General features: G+C 42.0%; 3 protein-coding genes across 3 annotated transcripts; 2 read left to right on the top strand and 1 right to left on the bottom strand.

Moving 5' to 3' along the window:
* Positions 1-382: 382 nt before the first annotated feature.
* tmem11 (transmembrane protein 11) lies at positions 383-2908 on the top strand (the record flags this gene model as incomplete). Its single annotated transcript, XM_083896067.1, has 2 exons — positions 383-429; positions 1547-2908. 2 exons carry the CDS (start codon positions 383-385, stop codon positions 2061-2063), a joined length of 564 nt encoding a protein of 187 aa, XP_083752193.1. The 3' UTR covers positions 2064-2908.
* A 1703-nt stretch (positions 2909-4611) lies between these two features.
* dhrs7b (dehydrogenase/reductase (SDR family) member 7B) lies at positions 4612-8249 on the top strand. Its single transcript, XM_083896060.1, has 7 exons — positions 4612-4644; positions 5208-5376; positions 5512-5630; positions 6500-6710; positions 6795-6887; positions 6985-7137; positions 7625-8249. Exons 2-7 carry the CDS (start codon positions 5226-5228, stop codon positions 7828-7830), a joined length of 933 nt encoding a protein of 310 aa, XP_083752186.1. The 5' UTR covers positions 4612-4644; positions 5208-5225; the 3' UTR covers positions 7831-8249.
* Positions 8250-10405: 2156 nt separating this feature from the next.
* On the bottom strand, positions 10406-21420 carry cramp1 (cramped chromatin regulator homolog 1). Its single transcript, XM_083896072.1, has 20 exons — positions 21291-21420; positions 20532-20908; positions 18347-18549; positions 18011-18164; positions 17545-17628; positions 17299-17347; positions 17023-17108; positions 16335-16458; positions 15985-16066; positions 14868-15797; positions 14401-14578; positions 14098-14270; positions 13925-13999; positions 13731-13812; positions 13461-13571; positions 12855-13015; positions 12391-12577; positions 12011-12178; positions 11316-11461; positions 10406-11048 (listed from the first exon to the last, which is right to left on the bottom strand). Exons 1-20 carry the CDS (start codon positions 21338-21340, stop codon positions 10935-10937), a joined length of 3534 nt encoding a protein of 1177 aa, XP_083752198.1. The 5' UTR covers positions 21341-21420; the 3' UTR covers positions 10406-10934.
* Positions 21421-22004: the final 584 nt, after the last annotated feature.

Genomic DNA, 22004 nt, shown 5'->3' with positions numbered 1-22004 from the left:
ACAGTTGCAAGAAAGAAACCACCAACAAATAACAATAATAATAAAAAAAAGAATATAAAACATACCCTTCACGAAACAGCACAATGTGTACCAGATAAAAAAACAGCATCAATGTGTTAGAGAACACGATTAAATAATCCATATATCATGAATGTTGCTTTACCTTGAACAAAACAAACTTCCGTTTATTTGTGAGAATTAATTTGACCTCTCAAACTTCTAAGAGCGATCAGCGAATACGAAAAGGCAGGTCCTGTTGCATTGTGGGAACAGAAGTCTACATTCGCGCCTGGAGTGATGCGTTGACGCCATTGGCAAACTACATTACCCACAGTGCTAGGGGCCGTCATACGTCAATTGCAATCACGGTTGTATCTCCAACATGGCGTCGCTGGGAAGGAGGCGCGGTGTCCCAGTAAGCAGGGAGAGGTCAGTTACTCCTCATCTTGGCCGTTTAACGAAAATGTTTTAATTTGTCACAACGCTGTGTGCGTTTCACAACTCGACTGACACCTAACGTGCATCCCGTGTGGGATTCAAGGTTAAGTGTCAAGGCGACAACTCGGAATTTTATCCCATGGTTGGCTAACGTTAGCGGGCTAACGTGTACAGCTAGCTAACGTTAGCAAGGAAACAAACTAGCAGCTCCTGATGTTTTGGTTGTTTCACCGCAAACGATAAACTGCGGGGAAAGTTCAGTTTGATCTAGTCGATGCGGCCGATGCGGTGAAGAACCTTGGCTCACATGGGGTACAATCATGGCTAAGCTAACAACCGTGTCCGCTGTGTTTTGTCGGTCTGCTGAAACTAAAGCGGTCCCCAACTTAGCTGTCCAGTCCTCCAACTTTGCGAGGAAGTTTACCTTGTGTAAACGCCCCTCAGGTACATTATGTTCTTTTCATAGTGACGCAAATATGATTTGTTTACGACGTGACCTTTAAGTCTTTCCCCACCTCTACTTAATGCACCGTTCTAAGTGAAGCAGAATAAGCCTGTTATTAATGAAGTCGTGAATGTTTGCCTTTCATGAAGTCACCATGAACAAGGCCTCAGAGAGGCCACACATGTCTGTTAGTTGGATGTCATGATCGTTTCTGTGTTTTGTACTTATTGGTGTATTTGGGGACTGATATAAAACAGCAGACACTCAACTAAAATAACTTGCATGTATTCAATTCGAAAAGGTTATCATAGTTAATTATATAATGGGTTTATATACAGCATACATATATTAAACTTAAAACAATTTGAAGTTAAGCAAACAGACAGCATCAGTGTGTCCTGGGGAGACATTTACATGTGTACTAGAGGAGAGTTCAAAATCTGTACAGTCCTCTTTGTATACACTCTCATTTATCACCAAGCCTGAAGGTCATGGATTAAATTGTTTGAATTAGAAGCTGTATGACATCCACAAATATTGTTATTCGGTGTGTGTGAAATTTGTTGGACGAAATATTGAGTTCTTTGCTAAAAAAAATGTTTATGTAAGGCAGTCCACTGACTCTTTTTTTGTCCCCCCCTCTCTGCGTGTGTTTCTGCACAGGGGAGTGATGGCAGCTACAGACTGCTACATCGTGCACGAGATCTACAATGGGGAGAATGCACAGGACCAGTTTGAGTATGAGCTGGAGCAAGCACTGGAGGCCCAGTATAAATACATTGTTATAGAGCCCACACGCATCGGAGATGAGACGGCGCGTTGGATTACAGTTGGCAACTGCCTGCACAAGACGGCCGTATTGTCAGGTGCTGCTTGCCTCTTGACGCCTCTTTCACTGCCCATTGAATACTCGCGATATGTGGCGTTGCCTGCTGGCGCCCTCAGCGTGGCCTGTTCTGCCCTGTATGGGATTTCTTGGCAGTTTGACCCCTGCTGCAAGTACCAGGTGGAGTACGACAGCCAAAAACTCTCACGACTGCCCCTGCATACACTCACCTCCTCGACGCCCGTGGTGTTGGTACGCAGGGATGACGTCCACAGAAAGAGACTCCATAATACGATAGCACTGGCTGCCCTGGCATATTGTGCCAAGAAGATCTATGAACTCTATGCTGTATGAGTGCACTCTAAAGAGGGTCTGAGAACCAACCGAAAAAGGAAAAAGCAAACAAAAAAACCCAGAACCTCCACCCCAGATGTAAGAAAAGTGGAAGTCACAATCAGGCCCAGCAGTTAACTCTGCACATATGTGGTGGTGCTTCCATGTTGAACTTTGATCAGAGGGATATAGTTAAAACTAGAAGGAATTGTTTTTCTCTTACATTTCCTTTAATTCTATGTGACACCAGTACATTTATCTCTGTAATAACTTTGCGCCTCCTTCCCCGTGACCTCCCCCTGCATCCTTGACACACTAATTTGTGCACAAGGGTATGGCAGCAGTTCCATTGGACTGAATTGTGTCTCAGTTCAGACAGATGTGTTTTGAGTACCAAGCTTTTTCCTCCTTTCCGTCGTAGTTTTACTGTACCCTTTTCTTGCTGATCAGTACATTACCCTTTCATTAAACATAAGGACGTTTCAAACTCACTTTTCTGTTTTTTATTTTACTTTTTTCATTAAGTGGATTGTACTTGATGTCCAGAAAAGAGCATACAGCTACAACATGCTTGAGATTGTCTTGTCCATGTAGTTTTCCTTGTTTGAATGCACACAAGCAAGAGCTTGTTTGACAATGATCAGGAACGTTTTGAAAGCCACATTTTACACCCACACATACTTCTGATAATCTACGGTATGTTCCATTAATGTCAAACCAAACTGTCAAAATGAAAATGTATAAAAGAAACTATGAAAGTACAGTCAAGTCTACACAGCAGATCTAGAGTCATACTAATTTTAATTTGTTTATCCAGTGATTGCAAGTTGCTGTCCACTTTTTTGTGAATGAATACTAATCATCAATGGATGAAGTGAAGGACAAGTTGTGATATAATCTGACTTGAAACAATTAAATAATAAAGAGGATTTTAAGTGTGAATTAGTTGAATAACCAGAGTGGCTAATGTAATCAGGGTTGTCAACTTTCTATAAACTACTGTTTTTTCCCCAAAGTATCAGAATAATGTATTTTATGGTACTTTTGATCACAGAAGTTTCAGAGAGAAGTTTACACCCATCTCTTCAAAGAACCACCAACATTGTGAACTTTTCTTTATAGTTATAGAAAACTGGTGACATTTCAGTGCTGTGCATTTATAAAATATCTACAGACAAGTGCGGCTGGGAGCAGCCTAAAGATTGGCCCCCGCTATAGCAATACTTTTCAGGGAAACATGTTAATATCGATTATGAAGAGGTTTTGTAAGATTGCAAAGAGTCTAGTTGTTAGTGATAATGTTCAACTATTGACTCTGATTAACTCGTGTTTCTTTGTACCTCACTGGTGCTTATGTTGCTAAAATGTTCGGTTTCTTAATATATGTAGACATTACATGAAAGTTGCACACAAAAATGAGATTCTGGTACCACTGGGTCATTTTTATTTTTTAACCTGAATTAAACTACCTTACAACTACAAACTCTGCATACAGAGCAAGTGAAATGTCTGTGGTGCCATTGCCTCTCACTTTATATGTGCTTCATAAGATGGGGGGAGACAGATAAACCTGAAGGGATGGGTGTATACTGGGCAAACCCAAGATAACGTCATTAGTTTCCGGGTCTGTGGCCAGAGCAGGCTAATTATCAGTCAGCTGATACAAGTTACAACATGGAGAGCAAGTTTGGCTATGCATGTTTGGGCTGTTTATCACGTTCTTTTAACAAATGCTCAATATTAGATTATTTTTTTGTAGTCTGAAATAGTGTACAGATTACTTTCTAATCAAATTATTGTCAAATTATTCCAAAGAAAATGCATGAGGGGGGTCCTCGACTGGGAATAAAACAAACACAGAACCTGACTTATGATGCCTCATCACATCTAAGATTTTTCATTCAGGTTGGCTGAATAAGTGGTCAGTATTTTTATGTCACTGGAAGTTTCACCTTAACTTTGTTTTGCTTGCATTTGCAAAACGTCCCCTGGCATGTCTTCTCATATGAAAAAGTTGGTCTCGTAAAACAAAAGGTTACATTGTTTGCATTAATGGAAGTGGACAACTCTGTCATGGACAAAGTTTGTGAAAGGAAGACGAGAAGTCAAACAAGGTTTCCGAAGATACATTAAGAAAAGATAATACCAATAATCACACTACAATACATTTGAATGTACCCTGTATGTTTATTTTTGATTGCCCTTCTTCTTCCTGATGACTGCACTGAGAAACTCCTTGGTCTTGGGTCAAGTCGTCCAAACCATTCCGGATGCTGAAGGACGTGTTCGTATTGAGTGTTGGTCAAAACTAAATCAAATACTCTGGAGAAGACCTGTTGAAAAACTCTGTCTTGTTTTCTGGATTTTTTTTAATGTTGTTTCCAAAGAAATTCACATAGTTGACAAAGGTTTTTGTTTGTATGTGGGACAGGCTAGGCCGTTTGCCTCAAGGCAAGACGGAACTCCAACTCCCATAATTCCTAGCGGCGAACTACCAGTAGTGGCCCATCAATTTAGTATATCCGGATCTCTGTTTCTCCTCAGCTGTCTCCTCACGTTAGCCCAGACATTGACCCACGCTGGGGTTTGTGCAACAACCCAGGTGAGAAACAAGTTTAAACAACCAGGTGTTTGAGTCAGCGGCGCTCTTTTTGCACAGCGGAAGCGAGCTAACATTAGCATTAGCCTTCCCGTTTACTAACGTGGTGCAACTGTTTAGTCGTGCGTGTGTGTAGTCAACCTGTTGTTTTACATTGTTTGTAGTCGTAGCTTTTTTAGTTAACACAAACCTGCCAGGGCCGTTTCTAGCGTTGTCTAGCGTTGTGGGGGCCATGTGAAAGATGCTGTTTGGGTGCCCCTAGTTTGCCACAAATCTATTATACTTCACGAGCAAAACAGGCTACAGTCATGATAACCTGTCATATTAAACATTTTAAGTTGGGCCACTCAAGCAAGTTAAACTGATAAAAAATAATAGTACAGGGGAAACAACAAAAGAGATTATTACAAGGTATAGAAAACTTATTGGATCTAAATGTTCAACTAAATATTTATATATACATTGAAAAGCAAACCCTCTGTTTGAGCTGTGTAATGTTGGCCTTTTGGTAATTTGACCCTGACTAAGTATTTTCTGCCTCTGTCTTCATTGTGTATGTGGATAAGGGTGAAGGACTGCAAGTCATGGATCGAGTCATGGGTGGAGGACTGCTGCCGCTGGTTTTAGCAGGTGCTGTCTTGCTTTTGTATCGGGTCCTTGTCCGCCTTAGGCCAGGAGCTGCTCTGCAGGATGCTGTGGTGGTCATCACAGGGTCCACATCAGGACTAGGCAAAGGTTGGTCTACATTTAATTTCTATATCACCAGTCGTACTGATTTACAGCAGTTGATAGCAAGATGATTGACAGTGGCATATTTCAAATGCTATTAGTATTTAAGATTAAGAAGTGGTGTGTTTTTGTGTTTCACAGAGTGTGCACGGGTCTTCCACGCTGCAGGGGCACGGCTTGTGCTGTGTGGCCGAGATGCAGCCCGTCTGCAGCAGGTGGTCCAGGAGCTCACAGCGAGTTCAGCTGGCGCATGGAAGAAGGTTTTTACACAAGAATGACTCATTGATAAGTCGGCTCTTTTGACTTCTCCCTCTGTTGACAAAAAACAACATGCATATTCCATTTTCAGCCTTGGTTAAGAAGCAATATTGGAGATATTTTATGAAATTAGTGAAAGTTAGAGATGCACAAAGGTCCCTTTATTTTATTTAATCAGTCAAACGACCCATTGAGATTGAGATCTTTTGAGACACAAAGACTTTTACTGTTTTTCCATAATCATCAGTCGGCCCAATAACAAAGTAGTCCTCAGATTAATTGATAATTAAAAAAAAAAAAAAAAAAAGAGTCATTAATTGGAGCATCAGAAACACAATTTTCTTGTGAAGTTCTAATTCCTGAATCATTAGCTTTTTGAACCTGTTGTTGTTTTATCTACTCTTTGAATTGGCCTTTATTTGAGGTGCAATGATTTCAAACAGCTTGAGTTACTAACTAGTGATGGTGAGATGGAGCTTCTTGAAGCTCTACTAAGCCATCTACTGGACAAAAAGAATTAAACGGGTCATTATTACAAGGACATCAGTGGTTTGTGTATACTGTTAAAACTGAATGGAATAAATCTATTTTCCATGATGTCAGTAAATGTATGATTTACATATATTCATATAATGTGCATTTTTCTGAGATTTAAACCTTGACTTTTTGAATTTACAATGGTCACAAGGGAAAAGTGAGAATAATGTAATGGGGGTTGACGACCGTGAATGTTCTTGTGTTAACTTGGGGATACACTTATTCATTTTTGTTCAGAAATAACAATGTTTCAACAGTTGAAGGACTTTTTCTTTTCAATTTCTTTCCTGTTTTCCTGAAAATCTTCTAATCTTCTATTTTCTTCCCGCACCAGACGTACACTCCCAGCACTGTGACCTTTGACCTGGCCGACACAGACACATTGGACAGAGCTGCAGAGCAGATACTGAATTGTTATGGACAAGTGGATGTCCTCATCAATAACGCTGGAATCAGTTACCGTGGCAACATACTGGATACTCATCTTTCTGTTCATCGAGATGTGATGGAAACAAACTACTTTGGACCTGTTAATTTGACTCAGGGTGAGTGAGTTATTTGACAACCAGATGCATTTACAGTATCAGCAGTTTTTTCCCCACTCACCCCTCCCCCCTCTCTCTCTACAGCTCTCCTGCCCTCCATGGTCCGTCGACGTAGCGGCCACATCGTGGTCATTAGCAGCATCCAGGGCAAGATCGCCATTCCATACAGATCAGCGTGTACATTTCATTTATTTGTTCATTTTCAGTACATAAATGTTTTTTTCAGGTTGAGAAGAAATGAAGCAGCACTCTGGTTTGTCCACTCTGTGTCCAGATGCAGCCTCCAAACATGCCACCCAGGCTTACTTTGACTGCTTGCGGGCAGAGATGGAGTGCTACGGGATTCCAGTGACCGTGGTCAGTCCTGGGTACATCCGAACCAACCTGTCGGTCAATGCTGTCACTGGGGACGGCTCCAAGTATGGAGGTGAGGCAATGCAAATGAGATTTAGATCATTTATAGTAAAGCCTCAGTGTTAAATGAGGTGTGTGACCACATTTTTAAATAAAGTCTCTCACTTTTATGATACAAAAATAGCTTGAACATTTCACGAAAATGGCGGTATGTATTATAGTATGTATTATTTTTAATATTTTAAGCATTTCCAGTTAGAATTGACCATAAAATCCAGGGTAAATCATCAGATCAGTATGTGTGTATTTGTGTTTGTCTGCGATTTTCTGACTTCAGCACTTCGCTTTCAGTAATTGTTGTTTTTGGGAAGACGTGTCTAAACATGGTTGGCAAGATATGAAAATGCATTAAGACAAGACGTATAAGAAACTCCAAAGTGATTTAAATGAAGTAGCTAAAACTGATGAAAAAGGAGCATCATCCTTGTGCCTCAAGTTAAAGCTTTAGCTCCCAGGTGACACTGATGCATTATTTCTTGTTTGTGCCACACCTCTTCCAGTTATGGATAAAACCACAGCGACGGGTCGAGATCCAGAGGATGTGGCTCGGTCTGTTTTGAAGGCCGTCCGTCAAAAAAGCAAAGACGTCGTTTTAGCAGCTACACTTCCCACGCTGGCCGTCTACCTGCGAACACTGTGGCCCGCACTCTTCTTCAAACTCATGGCCTCTCGTGCTCGCAAGGAGAAGAAACCAAAAGAAGAATGAGGACTTGTTGAGAGACGGGTGTGGACCAGTGGCTCACGAGTTCAGTTTCACTGGTATGGACCATTTGCACTGCACACTGTAACAGAACCAACGGTATGATGAGTGTTTATTTTTATTGTTTTATTTTTGACCAGACCAGACTGTAGTTCAGTTCTTGGGACAGATCACTCTTAATGGCGTCATGATGGGTTTCAGAACTAACTGTATTGAGATGGATGCTGCATGACCAGGGATTTGTACATTATGAAAGTGCTCAACCTGTTACTGTTTGATTTTTAATCTGGAGCAGTGTTGTCCTATCTATTCCCTCTCTCTAAAAGCAGCCTTTCACAGCCTGCATATCACATTTTGAGGGAAAATAAAGACACTTGGCTAATGTCGACTATGATGGAAAAATGCAGCATCTGTTGAATTGTTTCTCTTTGGCAGAGGACATGTTTTGACTTTTGACATATTTTAGACCAAAGTGAGATGTAGTGCAGCTCATGACGTGATGTTTTTGGGTCTGTTTGCTGACCACCTCTATGAAAGTGATTCATTAAATTACACTGCTTAACTTTAAAGTTATTTTTGCTGTAAGATTGAAACACTTAATAAATTTACCGCACTCCAAGTCTATCATTCTGTCCCTTGCATAATGTTCTGTTAATTATAGGTCCCATATTATGCAAAATTAAATTTTTTAATAATTTAAATCCGTATATTTGGGACTCTGGCGGCCCCATCAGTCAGCAAATTGTGAAAAAATATGTTTTTGTGGTCCTCCTCAGTCTAAGTACAGGAGATAAAACATGCAATGTTGACTTCCGCGCTCACTGGGAGGTCGCAATGCTGCAAAATTTCTGGAATTGTTGTCTCGCGGAGCTCCGCTTTATCCGACACGCCAGAGTACTTGCGAGGGCAGCGGTATCCGAAAACCGGAAGTCCGGTTCTGAACAGGGCTGTTTTGGCAGGGTGATTGAACTGCTGTGGTGCTTCATCCTTATGGTATTTTGACCAAAGCATGTCACAGACATGTTCATTAGGACACCAGGGAACTAGGTTAACTTGAAGAAATAGGGTATAATATGACCTTTTGTGTTGTTTTGATAGATGAGAATATATTTTCCGTGATGAGGTTTAACCGATGAACCACTCTGCCTTCTCTGGAAAATATGACAAACCGTTTTCTAAAGATAGTAACCCAAACACAACAGTTCCATTTTAACTGGCGTCACTCATCCCAAATGACACAGTAAACACAAGAGGCAACAAACCGATTTTATAACTATCTTTTATACAGAGAATAAAAACACCTTTTACAAACTTAACACATAAAACAAAATAACAGGGTTTTTTCCTTTTTAGATGTCATCTTAATATTAATTTAAACAGAAAACATTTTCAAAAATGTTACCAATAAATAGTCCAAATAAATTTACATTATATTTTACAAAAGCGCAGTGAATACTGGAATTGCAATTTTTTTTTTTACAAATAAGTCCTTTTAAAACAGAGAAAATCACACACACGTGCCAGATTCAAAGACAAAACCTGCTGTTTATTCCTCAATAAGAATCATCCTCATTGTTTCTTTTCTAGTGTGAGAAGATGAAACGTTGAACTTTAAAAAAGCGCTTTTACATTGTAGAGTCAAAGCCACAAAGGTGCTTGAAGGAGACAGACATTTTTTTCTTTAATCCCATTTGTGGAATGACCAGAGTTCTCCTACAATCTACACTCGCAGAGATGAAGTTTAACGTGTTGATGAGGCAAAGGTGTCTTTTGTTATTTTTAAATACTGCATATCGACGGCGCTGCTTAAATTGAAATTCAGAGAACGAATGCGGCGAGTCTGGACCCGGCGTGGAACGAGTGTAGTCCCAGTGTACAACACTGAAACTGCGTCAAATGGAACACACATCCATGAGTCATCATTGCATACAGAGCAGCTGAGGTTAGATGAATGATGAACACGTTAAATCAATCTTGTCAACATTAGCCAGAATCGGTACTAATGATGTTTTAAATGCACCCAGTCAGTCACATAACGACCGATGATTAAAGAGTGACTGCAAATGTATTTAGTGGAGTGTCAACTATTGCTTTTAGTGTTTGATTTCATTACATAACTCTTAACTGCTTGCTCTTGTGGAGTTAAACGGGAGTGTAATGTCAACAGTAACTTATAGAGGTATCAGACATTGTTAGTATTCAAAGTGAATACATAGTTGGTCACATTGTGGGGAAAACTAAACCAAACCAACCTCTGCTGGCTTCATCATTATGCAGATACAGATGCAGATGTGACAACGTGGCTGGAGATGGACTTTGAATTTAGCAGAACATTGCAAACGTAATAGCTGCAGACGATCTCATCTGTGGAGCTGCTTTCAAATGTAGTCAACCCCACAAAAAAAGCTGCCATTTTGCATGTGGATGTAAGAAATAATAAACCTGATTCTAAACACACACATGGCAAATTTGACCCAGGACAGGAAACTAAACTGGGTGAAATGAAGAACACAAAAGGTGGAGGAGCAGGAGCAGAGGATTTAACCATCTTCCTGCTCTGTTGTGTTGTGTTGCTGTGCTCCAATTTAGCTACTAAAATAAGTGAAAAGCACATTTTACTCACTGCCACTTCCTATAGAATCCTCTTCCAGCAGCTGTTTGCCACCAACTATGAAACTTAACTGCACATTTTGGAGGATTTGCACATTTTGGGGGTCGAGCTGAGAGTAGAACACACACAAAGATCAGGAAAAGACATAAGCTCAGTGAAAATATTATGTTCAGATATGGCATTGTGTTTTCCTGTACATGAGGTTGTGTTTTGTGAACACATTTTTTTTTTCAAAAGTGTTTGTTTTTAAAGGGGGATTTCACCTTTTTTTCATTTCTTCTTTTAACTCGCTTTTGAACAATGGTCGAGGTTCACCATTATTATTGCACTTAAACATACAGGGCAGGGATGGCTTTCAGAGGCTACTCCTTCTCCAAAACTGTCCTTTCATCGGTGTAAATCCATCAGAGGACCAATAGTCTTGACACCGAAGAAATACTTAATCTCTAGCCGCACAGCACCCAATCTTCCAGATGGCCGTGGCCTTGTCCTCTCTTCCTCATGGCGGCGGGATGGAGGGCTCGGTCACAGCCAGCTCCTGAGCCAGGTCATTGAAGCGAGCGATGTAGTCCACGCTGCTCTCACTCATCATACAAGCAAGCTGAGAGTCCATCTGCAAACCCAGCCAAAGAGTTTTCATGTACAAGAGTCACAGGTAACAGAAGCCAAAGAGAAATTCTGTTTAGTATTTCATGTATCATCTCATCTGTCCATTTTAATGTCATAGACTTTTTTGTTTTCTTTCAATTTGTTCCATCTTAAAGTTTGTGTGGAGCCCAGGAGAGGCTGATTTAAAAAAAATGGAGTACACTAATTTGAAAAAAATGTGAGGATTTGTGGAAGACCTGTACTTCTCACTGTCAAAAGTGCAAAAACCTACCTCTGCCACATCAGGAAGGCCACGAGACTGAAAGGAATCATGGGAGTTGCAGTCCAGGAGGCTAGGGCCAAGCAACGCTGTGCCACTGGATGGCCCAGATGGGGTAAGGTTGGTCCTCCTCACCTTTTCTGGAGACACCATGCTGGCTGGAAGGTAAAATGAGACACACAGAGACTATGGGCTGGACAGATGGCTTTTAAAAGAAAAAGTATTTTGGGGGGATGAAGGGTTATCTGAAGGCTTGCGCAAATAGATGAACTGTCTGACATCTATCAAAACTACAGAGTGCTGCTTAATAGTACATTTGAATCAGCTTTGATGTTCCCATGGTACAAGACTCGGTATTCAGTGTAAACATTTGAATTTAACGCAAAATCAATCATATTCTCCTATGGGGGAAAGCTTGGTGGCCAGGATTATTATTTTTTTATGGAGACCACTGCATGTGCTTAGTTTCAACATGTCCAACATGTCCCCCTATATGTCTTCCTCCTTCCTCTCGTTATACAGCTAACACTGACATGCCCACTGTTGGGAGTCCAACTTTTCAGGCTCCAAAACTGATTTATTGTGAAGCTAGTGTGAACGCACTAAATTTACAAACTGGTTCAGAGACTCGAACCCTGCTGGAGTGAAGGCCCAAATTGATTTCAGCAGAGCTACTGTGTGTGATTGTGGATCAGGAGAAGACTTACAGAGAAGACATCCCAGTGTGGAGTCGGTCGAATCGCTTGGGTACCACTGGGGGTCATGGCTGGGCGATGGAATCCAACCACGGGACGGGCTGACTGAGGGAGACGAGGCTAAAAGTTTGGAGCCGTCGTTGTTGCTCAGCTTGGCTGGAGAAAGAGCCGACTCCTCACCTGCACCGGGACAGAGGAGCAGCCATTAGCTTACACACACAATGACCAATAAGCCTGACAGGTCAGTAGCTTGTTTGGTTGGTTGCATGTTGTCATATGTTGTAGTTCACAGAACACTTATACTTAAAAACCTCTCGGTAAAACACTAAACACTGTTTTTTTTTTAACCTATTTTGCAAGTTTTACAGCAATGAATATCGAAACACACGCACCATAGTGGGCAGAGTTGATGGCGAGCTCAATGATGGAGTCACTGATGTGTGTTTGCGTTTCTCCGGGGGCGAGAGCCTCTTCTGGCGGCCCAGGCAAAGAGATGTCCAGGAGCGAGGCCACGCTGGGAGGCGACAGGAGTGAGTCTCCACTGCTAATCGCTATAGGAGACGGTGGAGGCAAACCATTCTGAGGAAAAAACAATTGGCACGCATTACGGGACTGCTATATTTATTCCTAGAGTTGTCATAAATGATTATAATTTATTCACAGTGCTACAATGTGTACAGACGTGTTTTGATGAGCATAGAAAAGGCTAGATTACATCTTAAAATGGGGAAAATATCAGGTCAGTTGGAGAAAAAAATTGACTGTTATAAATTACTTGGGTATTCGTTACAACACGAGTCGTTTTGTCACACACAAATCAGATTTTTCCACCACTAATAGAGCATCTGTTCCTGACCTCTGGGACGTTTTGCTGGAGGAGCGGAGGGTCTGGTCCAGCATCAGCACCGGTCGGCGTGGGTGTGAGCAGAGTGTCGTTGTCCACAGAGGGAGCGTCAACGCTCCGACAGGGACTACCAGGAATGATGCCTGCAGACTTCGCTGCCAGATCGATGGCACCTGGAAGAGCAAGAAACGGCTCAGTCGCACAAAGGATTTCCTCACATTGGCGCATACTGTAAGTATTAAAAGTCTAATAATACAACGACGTTTGAGTTCACGTAGCCTTGAACAAAGCAGAAAATATACAAACCAATACTGAATGTCAGAAATCATGTACGAATATTGTTAGTGACATGTAATAAGGCTTTAACAGGATTCTTAGACCAAGTGTGTTGCAATGGAGCAGATCATTTGTGATTAATAATTGTATGAGTTGTAAACTATTTGGTTTTCTACTGATATCTTAACATGCTATGACCTCAAGATAAAGAATCACTCGACTAGAGATGCAACTGATTCTCAAAGTGAAAACCTTCAACAATACAATTTATGTTTAATCTTTAATCTAGACCTTCAACATGGTTTCATTAAAACAGGGAAATGGATCGTTATTGGTACATACTGGAGAGCTGACTGGTGGTTGGAGAACTCGGTGCTGCAGCTGAAACTTTGGAAACGATGGGACGGGGCGAGGGAGCAAGGCGAGTATGGATTGGCCGGAAAGACCCAGTTCCTGAGGGAAGAAAAGGGAAGTGGGAAAACAGATTAGCGTAGCTCTTGTTGAATTATATCATGTTCTGTATAAACAAAACATAAGCCAATTAAAACACAAAAAATAACCAATACAAGAGTCTATTTCAATACCAATAACAATCTATACCAGCAATTGTACCTGTGGCAGAGGAGTTGGAGAGGATGGAAAAGGAGCAGACATGCGGAGACGTGTCTCCTGTAGTTCGGGGCAGCAGTGTTCGCTACACACAAGACATAATGAAATGTTAAGTCCATCAAAACAAGGCCACAAGTAATAAATTATGTTTACTTCAAAACCACCAAATGGCTAAAAAGAAAAAACTCTTCACTTACTTGAACTACAAGAGGTTTGCGGAGTTGCCTGCTCCGAGGTTTTCTCTGTCGAGAAAGGAAAAGATCTGACTGCATCTATAAGGAATATAGTGAATACAGTTTAATATCTGTGCAAATTCATGTGGACATTGCACACATGTAATCATTGTTCTTGTTGTAAAGAAATGACATACGCTGATAGAGTCCAGCTGCTGTCTGAAGGCAAGTTCAGCTTCCTTGTTGGGAGAGAACATTCTGTTGTGCCGTGAGCTGTTAGGAGGCAGCGTGGTGGGTACAGCGAACACACCTCCCTCTGAGTCACAGCCCGCCGTCGACCCCAGCAGAGAGCGAGCGAGGCAGCGTCCACCTGAAGAGGCGTGGCAAATATGAAATGTTATGCGAGATTAAAAATATAAGTACAAAGTAAAAGATTAGTTGTCTTTACTTGAGACTGCAACCTGTGCAGGGAAATGGCTACATCACAGACTCATGAATACCTGAGGCTCCAGGGTTGACCAGGTGTGACCTGGCCCCTCGGACAGAGGCCTGCTGCCGGCCGCAGCTGGGGCTGCGAACACCTGCTATGGGCCCCTTTCCCGGAGGAGTGAGTGCCTGGTTTTGCTCCTCCTGGTGGGTTTTAAGAGGTGACGTGGCTGTGGAGCACTGATCCGGGGCCTGGTGGAGAGGGCACACATTAATCACACCACCTGTTCAACATGAACCGTTCCTGGAGTTTAAATATGGCACACAGTGGAACAGTTAACAGCCATTACCAGTCTAAAATGAGATGACACTTGAGCAATCTAACCTTAAACTCCTCATAAAAGGAAACTCAATTTACACCATTGGAATCTTCAAACTTGAAGCCCATGTTTAACAAGTTTAAAAACCTTCTTTTTTAGACGTTTGTGCCAAAACAAAATAATGACATTCTGAGTAAAATAAAGTAGAAGTTAAGCCCTACCAAAGGTTTAGGATTGACCTCAGTGGTCACCAGTTTGAGCAAGCAGCGCAAAACATGGTGTGTCCTGTTAGGCTTAGCTGGTGCCATGGCTTGTCCGTCTTCCAGGTTGTTGGAAGGAGCCGCGTTCGGCTGCCACTCGTACTCCAGTTGCAGCTTCCCGGGCTTTCCAAACATCAGGTAAAGCTCAGCCAGGGTGACGTTCTCTGCGTCACGGGCACACCAGCCCTCCTCCCTGATCTGCTCAACAGTCCGCTCTTTGGCTGCAGACGCAGGGCTCTGCGTCACTCCGTCCTCTGTGACAGTCATTGAAGGTTTGGTTGGAGGAGTCTGGTTGGCCTCTGGAGAGGACGTGCTGGCGTTCTGCTCCTCTTTGCACTGCTCAGATGAGCTCTCTACTACATTGCTACACAACTTCTCCGTGCTTTTGATCACAGCTAATCCACCGCAGGGACCAAACTCGGCTCCTTCTTCTCTCAGAGCCACGGTCTGCTGAAAGGACGCGGCAACAGACACGGGTCTCTTTTCTTCTACTTTGGCAGAGCTGTCTGGTGAAGTTTCAAGGGTAGGGGGATCAGTTCGACGAGTATCACCTAAAACAGTCACTGAAGCACCACCACCTCCACCACCACCAGCAGCAGCAGCTGAACTTCCACGTCCAGATTTGGTGCCAGGCCGAGATGCTGGAGCTGTGTGGATGCCCAGGATCTGTGCAGCTGGCAATTCCTTGGCGTTTGGTCGGTTCTTGCCACTCTCCAGCCAGTGTACAGTGCAGGAGGCCTTGGAGTGAACCACACGTGCCACACCAGGCAGTGTCGTCAATGTGGTGCTCTCAGCTGGGAAGAGAAGGAGATCATCTGGTTGGCATTTGCTGGGGGAGGTCGTGCTGGACTGGCTGCCCTCCAGAGCTTCTCGCTCCTTGAGACTCTTAAGCTGAAACATCAGTGTTAAAGACTCAAGCATAACAGGTATTTTCTCCCAAATAATTGAATGTTTAAATGATGAACTGAAACACTACTATTGAGCTTAAAGTTTCTGTGTTTTTTTTCCCTTTCCTTAGATGTGATGGGATCAATACAGCTCAACAGAGTTACAAACAACATAATGTGTTCAAGGATACAATGCGCTGGTCCTGGTAAGCCCACTTCTGTTTCAAATATTCAATGAGGCTGGAAACTTTTCGATGCAGCTCCACCACCATTCTAGGTTAGAAAAGAGAAAAACAGTTTGATGACAAATTGTTGTAAGACAGAGCTGAACTGCTTTGGAATGGATAATTTTAGTGAAAAATTGGAAAGAGCTGTGTGGACATGCATTCATTTCAAGTATGACATACATGCATACTAAACATGACCGTTTTTCATGGGAACACATATGTTTAGATATTCTTGGGGCTGATCTTTATATCTTTTTGTCCTGTGATGCTGCAGCAAACAGACACCATTTTCAAAGCACGAGTTAAAGCCTGACCTGAGGCGCGGATTGTGGGCTAAACTCTGAACACGGGCCCAGGATTGGTTACTGCGTGGTTGGAGCTCCACTGCCACCCTCAGGGGGAGACGCACCGGCTTCTGGTCTTCTTCATCGCTCACTCCTGTGGGGACACGTTGACATAGTGAGACTTTGCCGAGAAATGTGAACAAACAAAGCTCTTTCGTGGAAAGGTAAGGTGAGACCTCTTTATGAGCATACAGACAACGCATTTAATATATCATAATGACAATATATTAACAATAAAATTGTGACCGTAGCAGATTCCCTCGCAAATTTTCAAACCCAATGGATTAGCAACCAATAAAAGTACCGTGACTAAACTCAAAAACAAATCAGCATGAGGCAGTTTGGCCTCCAATATTAAAACGTGTGATCTTGTGGGATTCTGATTTTCCATCCTTTCTATAAGATTCTATAAGATAAGTTTGGATAATGATGAACAGAGAGGGGTCAATTGCAGTCAATTGGACGAGTCATCTCCATCATCTTCCTCCTGTTCCACCTCCTCACTTTGCTCCCACAGCGTTACCATGGAAACAACACTCGCTCACGTTGCTATTATTATTATTGCCAAAAAATGCTTCACATCACCATCGCCGTGTTTTTTTTTTTTCAGTACTGATGTTTGATTTAGTTTACATGTGTATGTGTGCGGGCGTCTCACCATCGGGATCACAAAGTTTTTTCAGGGCGCGGCACATGGGTGCTTTGATTCGCAGGTTCCTCCCTTTTGAGCGCACAGTGGTGGCCCTGGTCAAACAAAAAAAATAAAACTTAAAAATGTTTTAATTTAATTCAAATGTTCAATTTCTTACATTTATTTATTGCTATTTACTGATTAAAAGGGAAAACATCCATGTGGAACAGTAACATCCTCTATTATACTCGGATCACTGAATAAACTGTGGTTATGGATTTTATCAATTTCCTACAGACTTACCCTTGTTGGATGAGTTCGTTCAGCTTCGCCACGTTCTTATCATCCATTACTGTCATAGACAAAACACAAAACCAGAGAGACGTTTTAACGGAATCTTCCCACAGGAGCAGATGTTCCCCCATGACTGGGAGCATGCAGCGTTTAATCACATCCCATGTGTCAGGATCCTACAGCGTGAAAACACTCCACACAAAAACATCAAGTATACGTCACACATTCAATATATGTTCCCTGTCCGTCACTTACATCCTCCAACTTTTTTGCGCAGCTCAGCATAGCAGATGAGACCGTACAGTTCTTGAGAGGATTTCTTCAGAACTCGGGAGTACGCTGAGAAGATAAAAAGATGCAACAAGTCACAACATTGCTGTAACCAGCAGCCTAAGAGGAATGCGTATGCAACATTAAGATAACACGACAGTGACACAGTAGGGATAAAAAGGCCCAGGCTTATCTGGAGAGATTCTTTAACATGTGTTTTTGGACTGCATCTCCTTGGATTACAAGGTCGGAAATGTAAAATTATTTATTTATTTCAGTGAATCGTGAAACAAACAAGGTCGGTCCCCATTCAACGTAAACAATGTATAATATCTGAAACAAACAAGGCCTTATTTTGTATGAATGAGACAAGATGAGAAAGAATTAAAAGGTGTAAAAAGTTGGATGTGATGTATTGATATTCTCAATAATTATTATTAAGACTGCTCACCGTTGGCAAAGTCGATGTGTTTGGAGATCTTGTGCCAGGTGCGGTAATAAAAGTGGCGGACTTGCTCCTTGTTCTTCACCATGTTGGCTGGCTTGCCTCTCTTCTTGTACTTCATTGCTATGTTGTTCTGGATAGCCTCGAAGTCCTTTCCGTGCTGGAGACCAAAAAAAAAAGTGGAGGAAGGTATGAGATGCCAAATGATAACCATGAAATTGTGTTTTAATTGGTTTCAAATGTCCCAAGATAATAAAAAAAATTCTTCTTATTATTATTATTATTCCTTAAATATTTTTGCACAACATAAATATAATGTGTGCATTTAAGTAAACACTTTACCTCATAGAGGCCCTCAAAGAAGCTGTTTTTGTCTTCTGCACTCCAGGACTCCCATTGTCGACGGGCCCGTTTCTGGTTACCAACCTGCTCCTCCTTCTCAGTAGACCCTTGGCCCTTGGAGGACTTGGATACTCCTCCTGTGGAGCTGGCCATCGGCCCCGACTGTCCCACTGCCCCCTGAGAGGAAGAGCCATTCTCTGTGCCTGTGTTACACAGAGTCGAGAAGCCCACAAACCCCATCAGTCATTAAAAATTTGAAGGCGAACACAACTTGAATATCAGACCAAACTGGTTGTTTTGGTCAGCATGAGCACTAAAAGCTACTGTAGTTTTAAAACTGTGTAGCTGAGTAGATCCAAAGAGCCATTGGCTGGCAGCACAGAGCAACACCCTGCAGAGCTCCACTCTCTGTGGTTCAGGTTTGGCAAGGCGACAGGAAAAGCTATCAGCCCGCCGCTATACGGTCAGCTCTACGGTGCACAGGTCCAAAACTAACTCATGGTAGGCTCCAGCACACTCACACACACACACAGCACAATGCCAGGAGGCACCAATACAAACAGTAAGACTGTTGCTGATGCAGCACTGTGTAATTTTAAGGCAACAGTCTTTCCAGCTAATAGCCTTTCACCTATGAATGAAAATGTGTGTGGCTCATGGGCACTAACCTAAATGTGTCTCCTTCAAAATAGAAGTGCATTAATATAGCATCACGTTAGAATAAGTGGAACTTCTTTGGTTAACTGGTCAGTCTAAATGTATTTGATGGCAACAATCTTGGTCTTGTTACTCTGTTAAATTTACGCCCAACTGACCAATAAGGGAATTTTTAAAGAATTAAAAAAAAAAAAGAACACATTGTTACTACAGTGCAGCATAATTATACACAAGTGAAAATTGCAGTGAAACCAGGCAGGAATAACGTAATTTGTATGCAAATGATAAATCCTTTTGCACAGGTTAAACAGGTACAACTTTCAGTGACAGGCTCACATTAAAAGAAGTCATCTCAGTTACTGTAAGTTTCAAATATACAGGATATTAATGCTGCTGCTCCAAATATGCCGCATTTTTAGGAGTGCACTGATCTGAGGCCCTTTTCGGTTAGTGTTCATCTTGAGTCTGTGTGTTATTTACACTACTGTTCAGCAGGGATGCACAAGCTCATCGACACAATATTGCTATTGGCTTTAAAATGTATTATTAGATATTTGCAAACACACCCAAGATCACAAGTACGATTAATGACTAAAACAGTAGGCTGAAAATGCTGCTACCTCCCTGACTTTAATTTTGTGCCCTCTCAGACGCTCCTTATCGTTACCGTCTAATCACAACCACTGACGGCTTCAGCAAAACAGAACCGGAAGATAACCTGCAATCACGTGCTATGAAAATGTACGTTTTTATTTGAGGTTTACTTCAGCTGTCAATAATAATCTTTGGCTGTTCCTTCATCACAAATTGACAGATCACTGAATAAAGGCAGTAAATTCTAAATAGATTTACACATTACTTTTTCCTAAAAACAACAAATAACTAATAATAATAATAACAATAATAACAATGATGATAATACAGATGTTCTTGAAAGCAGAAGTCTTATTATTATTATTATTCCCTTCCAAGGAGGTTTGTTTTTGTCCTTGTTTGTTTCTCTGGGAGTAGCACAGTTTTTAAAGTAAAGAACAGAGTTTGATGAAAACTTGCGGTAATGAAGGTTGTGGTACAAGGAAGAAATGATTGGATTTTGGTGGTGATCCGGTTAAGGATCACTACTTGAGTGTCTGACACTGTGAAACTGAAGGACCGTTGCTGAAGTTGCTGAAGCAGAGTGCCTTTTCTAGTTTCTCCAGCACTCTGTTGATAATAACATGTGAACAAACACTAAAGTTTCAAACAAAGTGTGAATTAAAAGAGTCCTTATTTAAACAGGTTCTCCTCTGTGACTCTTCTCCTTGTAAACAAAATGTTTGGGTGGGTTAGTGAATGTGGTTGAAGGAGCCAGCAATAAAATCTAAAAAGACAACAACCAGGCCAGTGGCTCAGAGACGACAACAACAGCAACAACAACTACTACAACAAACAGCATCGTTTGAGCCACAACAGATGCACAAAGTGTAAGAATCAGAGTAGATCATAGTTGTCCACTCATCATTTTATCCAAGCGGATCACTTACTGTACCTTTCGATTTTGCCCCGCCATGTCCATTGATGGCTGAGCCGATTGAATCCTTCCGGATGCGTTTACTTGGAGGTCGAACGCTTGATCGGAGAAAATGATGCTGGTCGTGGCATTGAGGGGCGGACTCCGCTGAGGTGTGGGGCTGCTGGGTATCACCAAGCCCGGTTCGGTTCGGTGGAGAGGCGGGGAGGACCGGGGTTGAACCGGGGCTGAGAGCCGTGGCTGATGGATTAAGAATTTCCACTCCGTCGTCTCCCTTTGTACTGCGCTCCTCGCTCGCCTGCTCTCCGCTCTCCTCCTCGTCGCAACCTTCGGGCTTTCTGGACGGATTCCTCCTCCCATCGACACCGATCCCCTCCCTGGAGCCCGGTGTCATGCTGCCCAAACACATTTATGCACATTTGATCACATTAAGAGCAAAGCGATGTGAAAAATTAACTTCTAAACACGACGTTCACTGTCTCTCAACATGGCCGCCGCTGTTTGTTTCAAATCCCCTCTCCAGTCCCGACAAAACAACGCCAAATATATGCAATTAATGTCTACAAATAAATTATGTTCAACGCCAAAATAAGTTCAGTAAGAGGCGATGGTGCTTTACCGAGTGTCTCTCAGCTCGAATGGCAAACATTCTGTGTTAAATTTCAACTAAATTCAAATGCGAGCGCTTTTCAGTTTAGCGCCCTGCAGAAACGACAACGAACAGCCCTCACTGCATTCGACCTCCAAATAAAGTGTTAATTTCACATTTAATTTTACCCATTTTCGTACTCTTCGGTGGTGGGCGACGTCTTCTTTCTCTTCACCATGGATCCGATCGGTTAGACTGACAATTACTGATCAAATTAAGCATAATAAAAAACGACACCGATCTCTCCGCTTTCTGCCCTCTCCTTGCTCCAGCTTCGACTGAGCTGAACTCTCTGCGCAGTTCAACTGTTTTCTATCTGCATCAACATTACTCAATGTTTCTTTGCAACAAGAAACACAAAACTATACAATCAGCGGAAAATGTGGATTATTTACTCCATACAAAGGCGACGCATTTAAAGCGACACGTGACACGATTCCATTTAAAAGGATAACTATAGACAGCTATATTAACCTGTGAGCAAGTGGACTTTGCTTGTCACTACGTCACCATCGACTGCAGAAATAATGTCTGCAAAACATTTCATTAAATACACACTCCGTACACCTTTGAGGCTTTCAAACAAACTACTTTTCATTTGCATACATCATCATCATCATCATCCTTATTCCCTTATGAAGATTCTTCAACAAACATCAAAACCAGAACCAAGATTCTTGTGTGCTCAGCGCACATCAAGATGGGCTGCATTACATTTGGAATAATGATTTGAGAACATCGCAAACTTAAATAATTAAATAAAGTTTTTGTCATCAGTTATCCACTGATGCACTAATTTAAACAAATTCATTTATGGATAACCAAGAGGATGACATTCCAGC

This window comes from Microchirus variegatus (assembly GCF_963457635.1).
Source record: "Microchirus variegatus genome assembly, chromosome: 10".
Taxonomy (NCBI): Eukaryota; Metazoa; Chordata; class Actinopteri; order Pleuronectiformes; family Soleidae; genus Microchirus; species Microchirus variegatus.
The sequence above is the reverse complement of the archived record's forward strand: the minus strand, read 5'-3'. Positions and strand labels throughout refer to the sequence as shown.

Coding starts and splice junctions, on each gene's coding strand:
- dhrs7b (XM_083896060.1), top strand. CDS start 5,226: ATGGATCGAGTCATGGGTGGAGGACTGCTGCCGCTGGTTTTAGCAGGT. Junction 5,377..5,511: donor CACATCAGGACTAGGCAAAG/GTTGGTCTACAT, acceptor TGTGTTTCACAG/AGTGTGCACGGGTCTTCCAC. Junction 6,888..6,984: donor CATTCCATACAGATCAGCGT/GTACATTTCATT, acceptor CTCTGTGTCCAG/ATGCAGCCTCCAAACATGCC.
- cramp1 (XM_083896072.1), bottom strand. CDS start 21,340: ATGGTGAAGAGAAAGAAGACGTCGCCCACCACCGAAGAGTACGAAAAT. Junction 20,909..21,290: donor ACCGAAGAGTACGAAAATGG/GTAAAATTAAAT, acceptor GTGTTTGGGCAG/CATGACACCGGGCTCCAGGG. Junction 14,000..14,097: donor AGCAGCTGGACTCTATCAGC/GTATGTCATTTC, acceptor TATTCCTTATAG/ATGCAGTCAGATCTTTTCCT.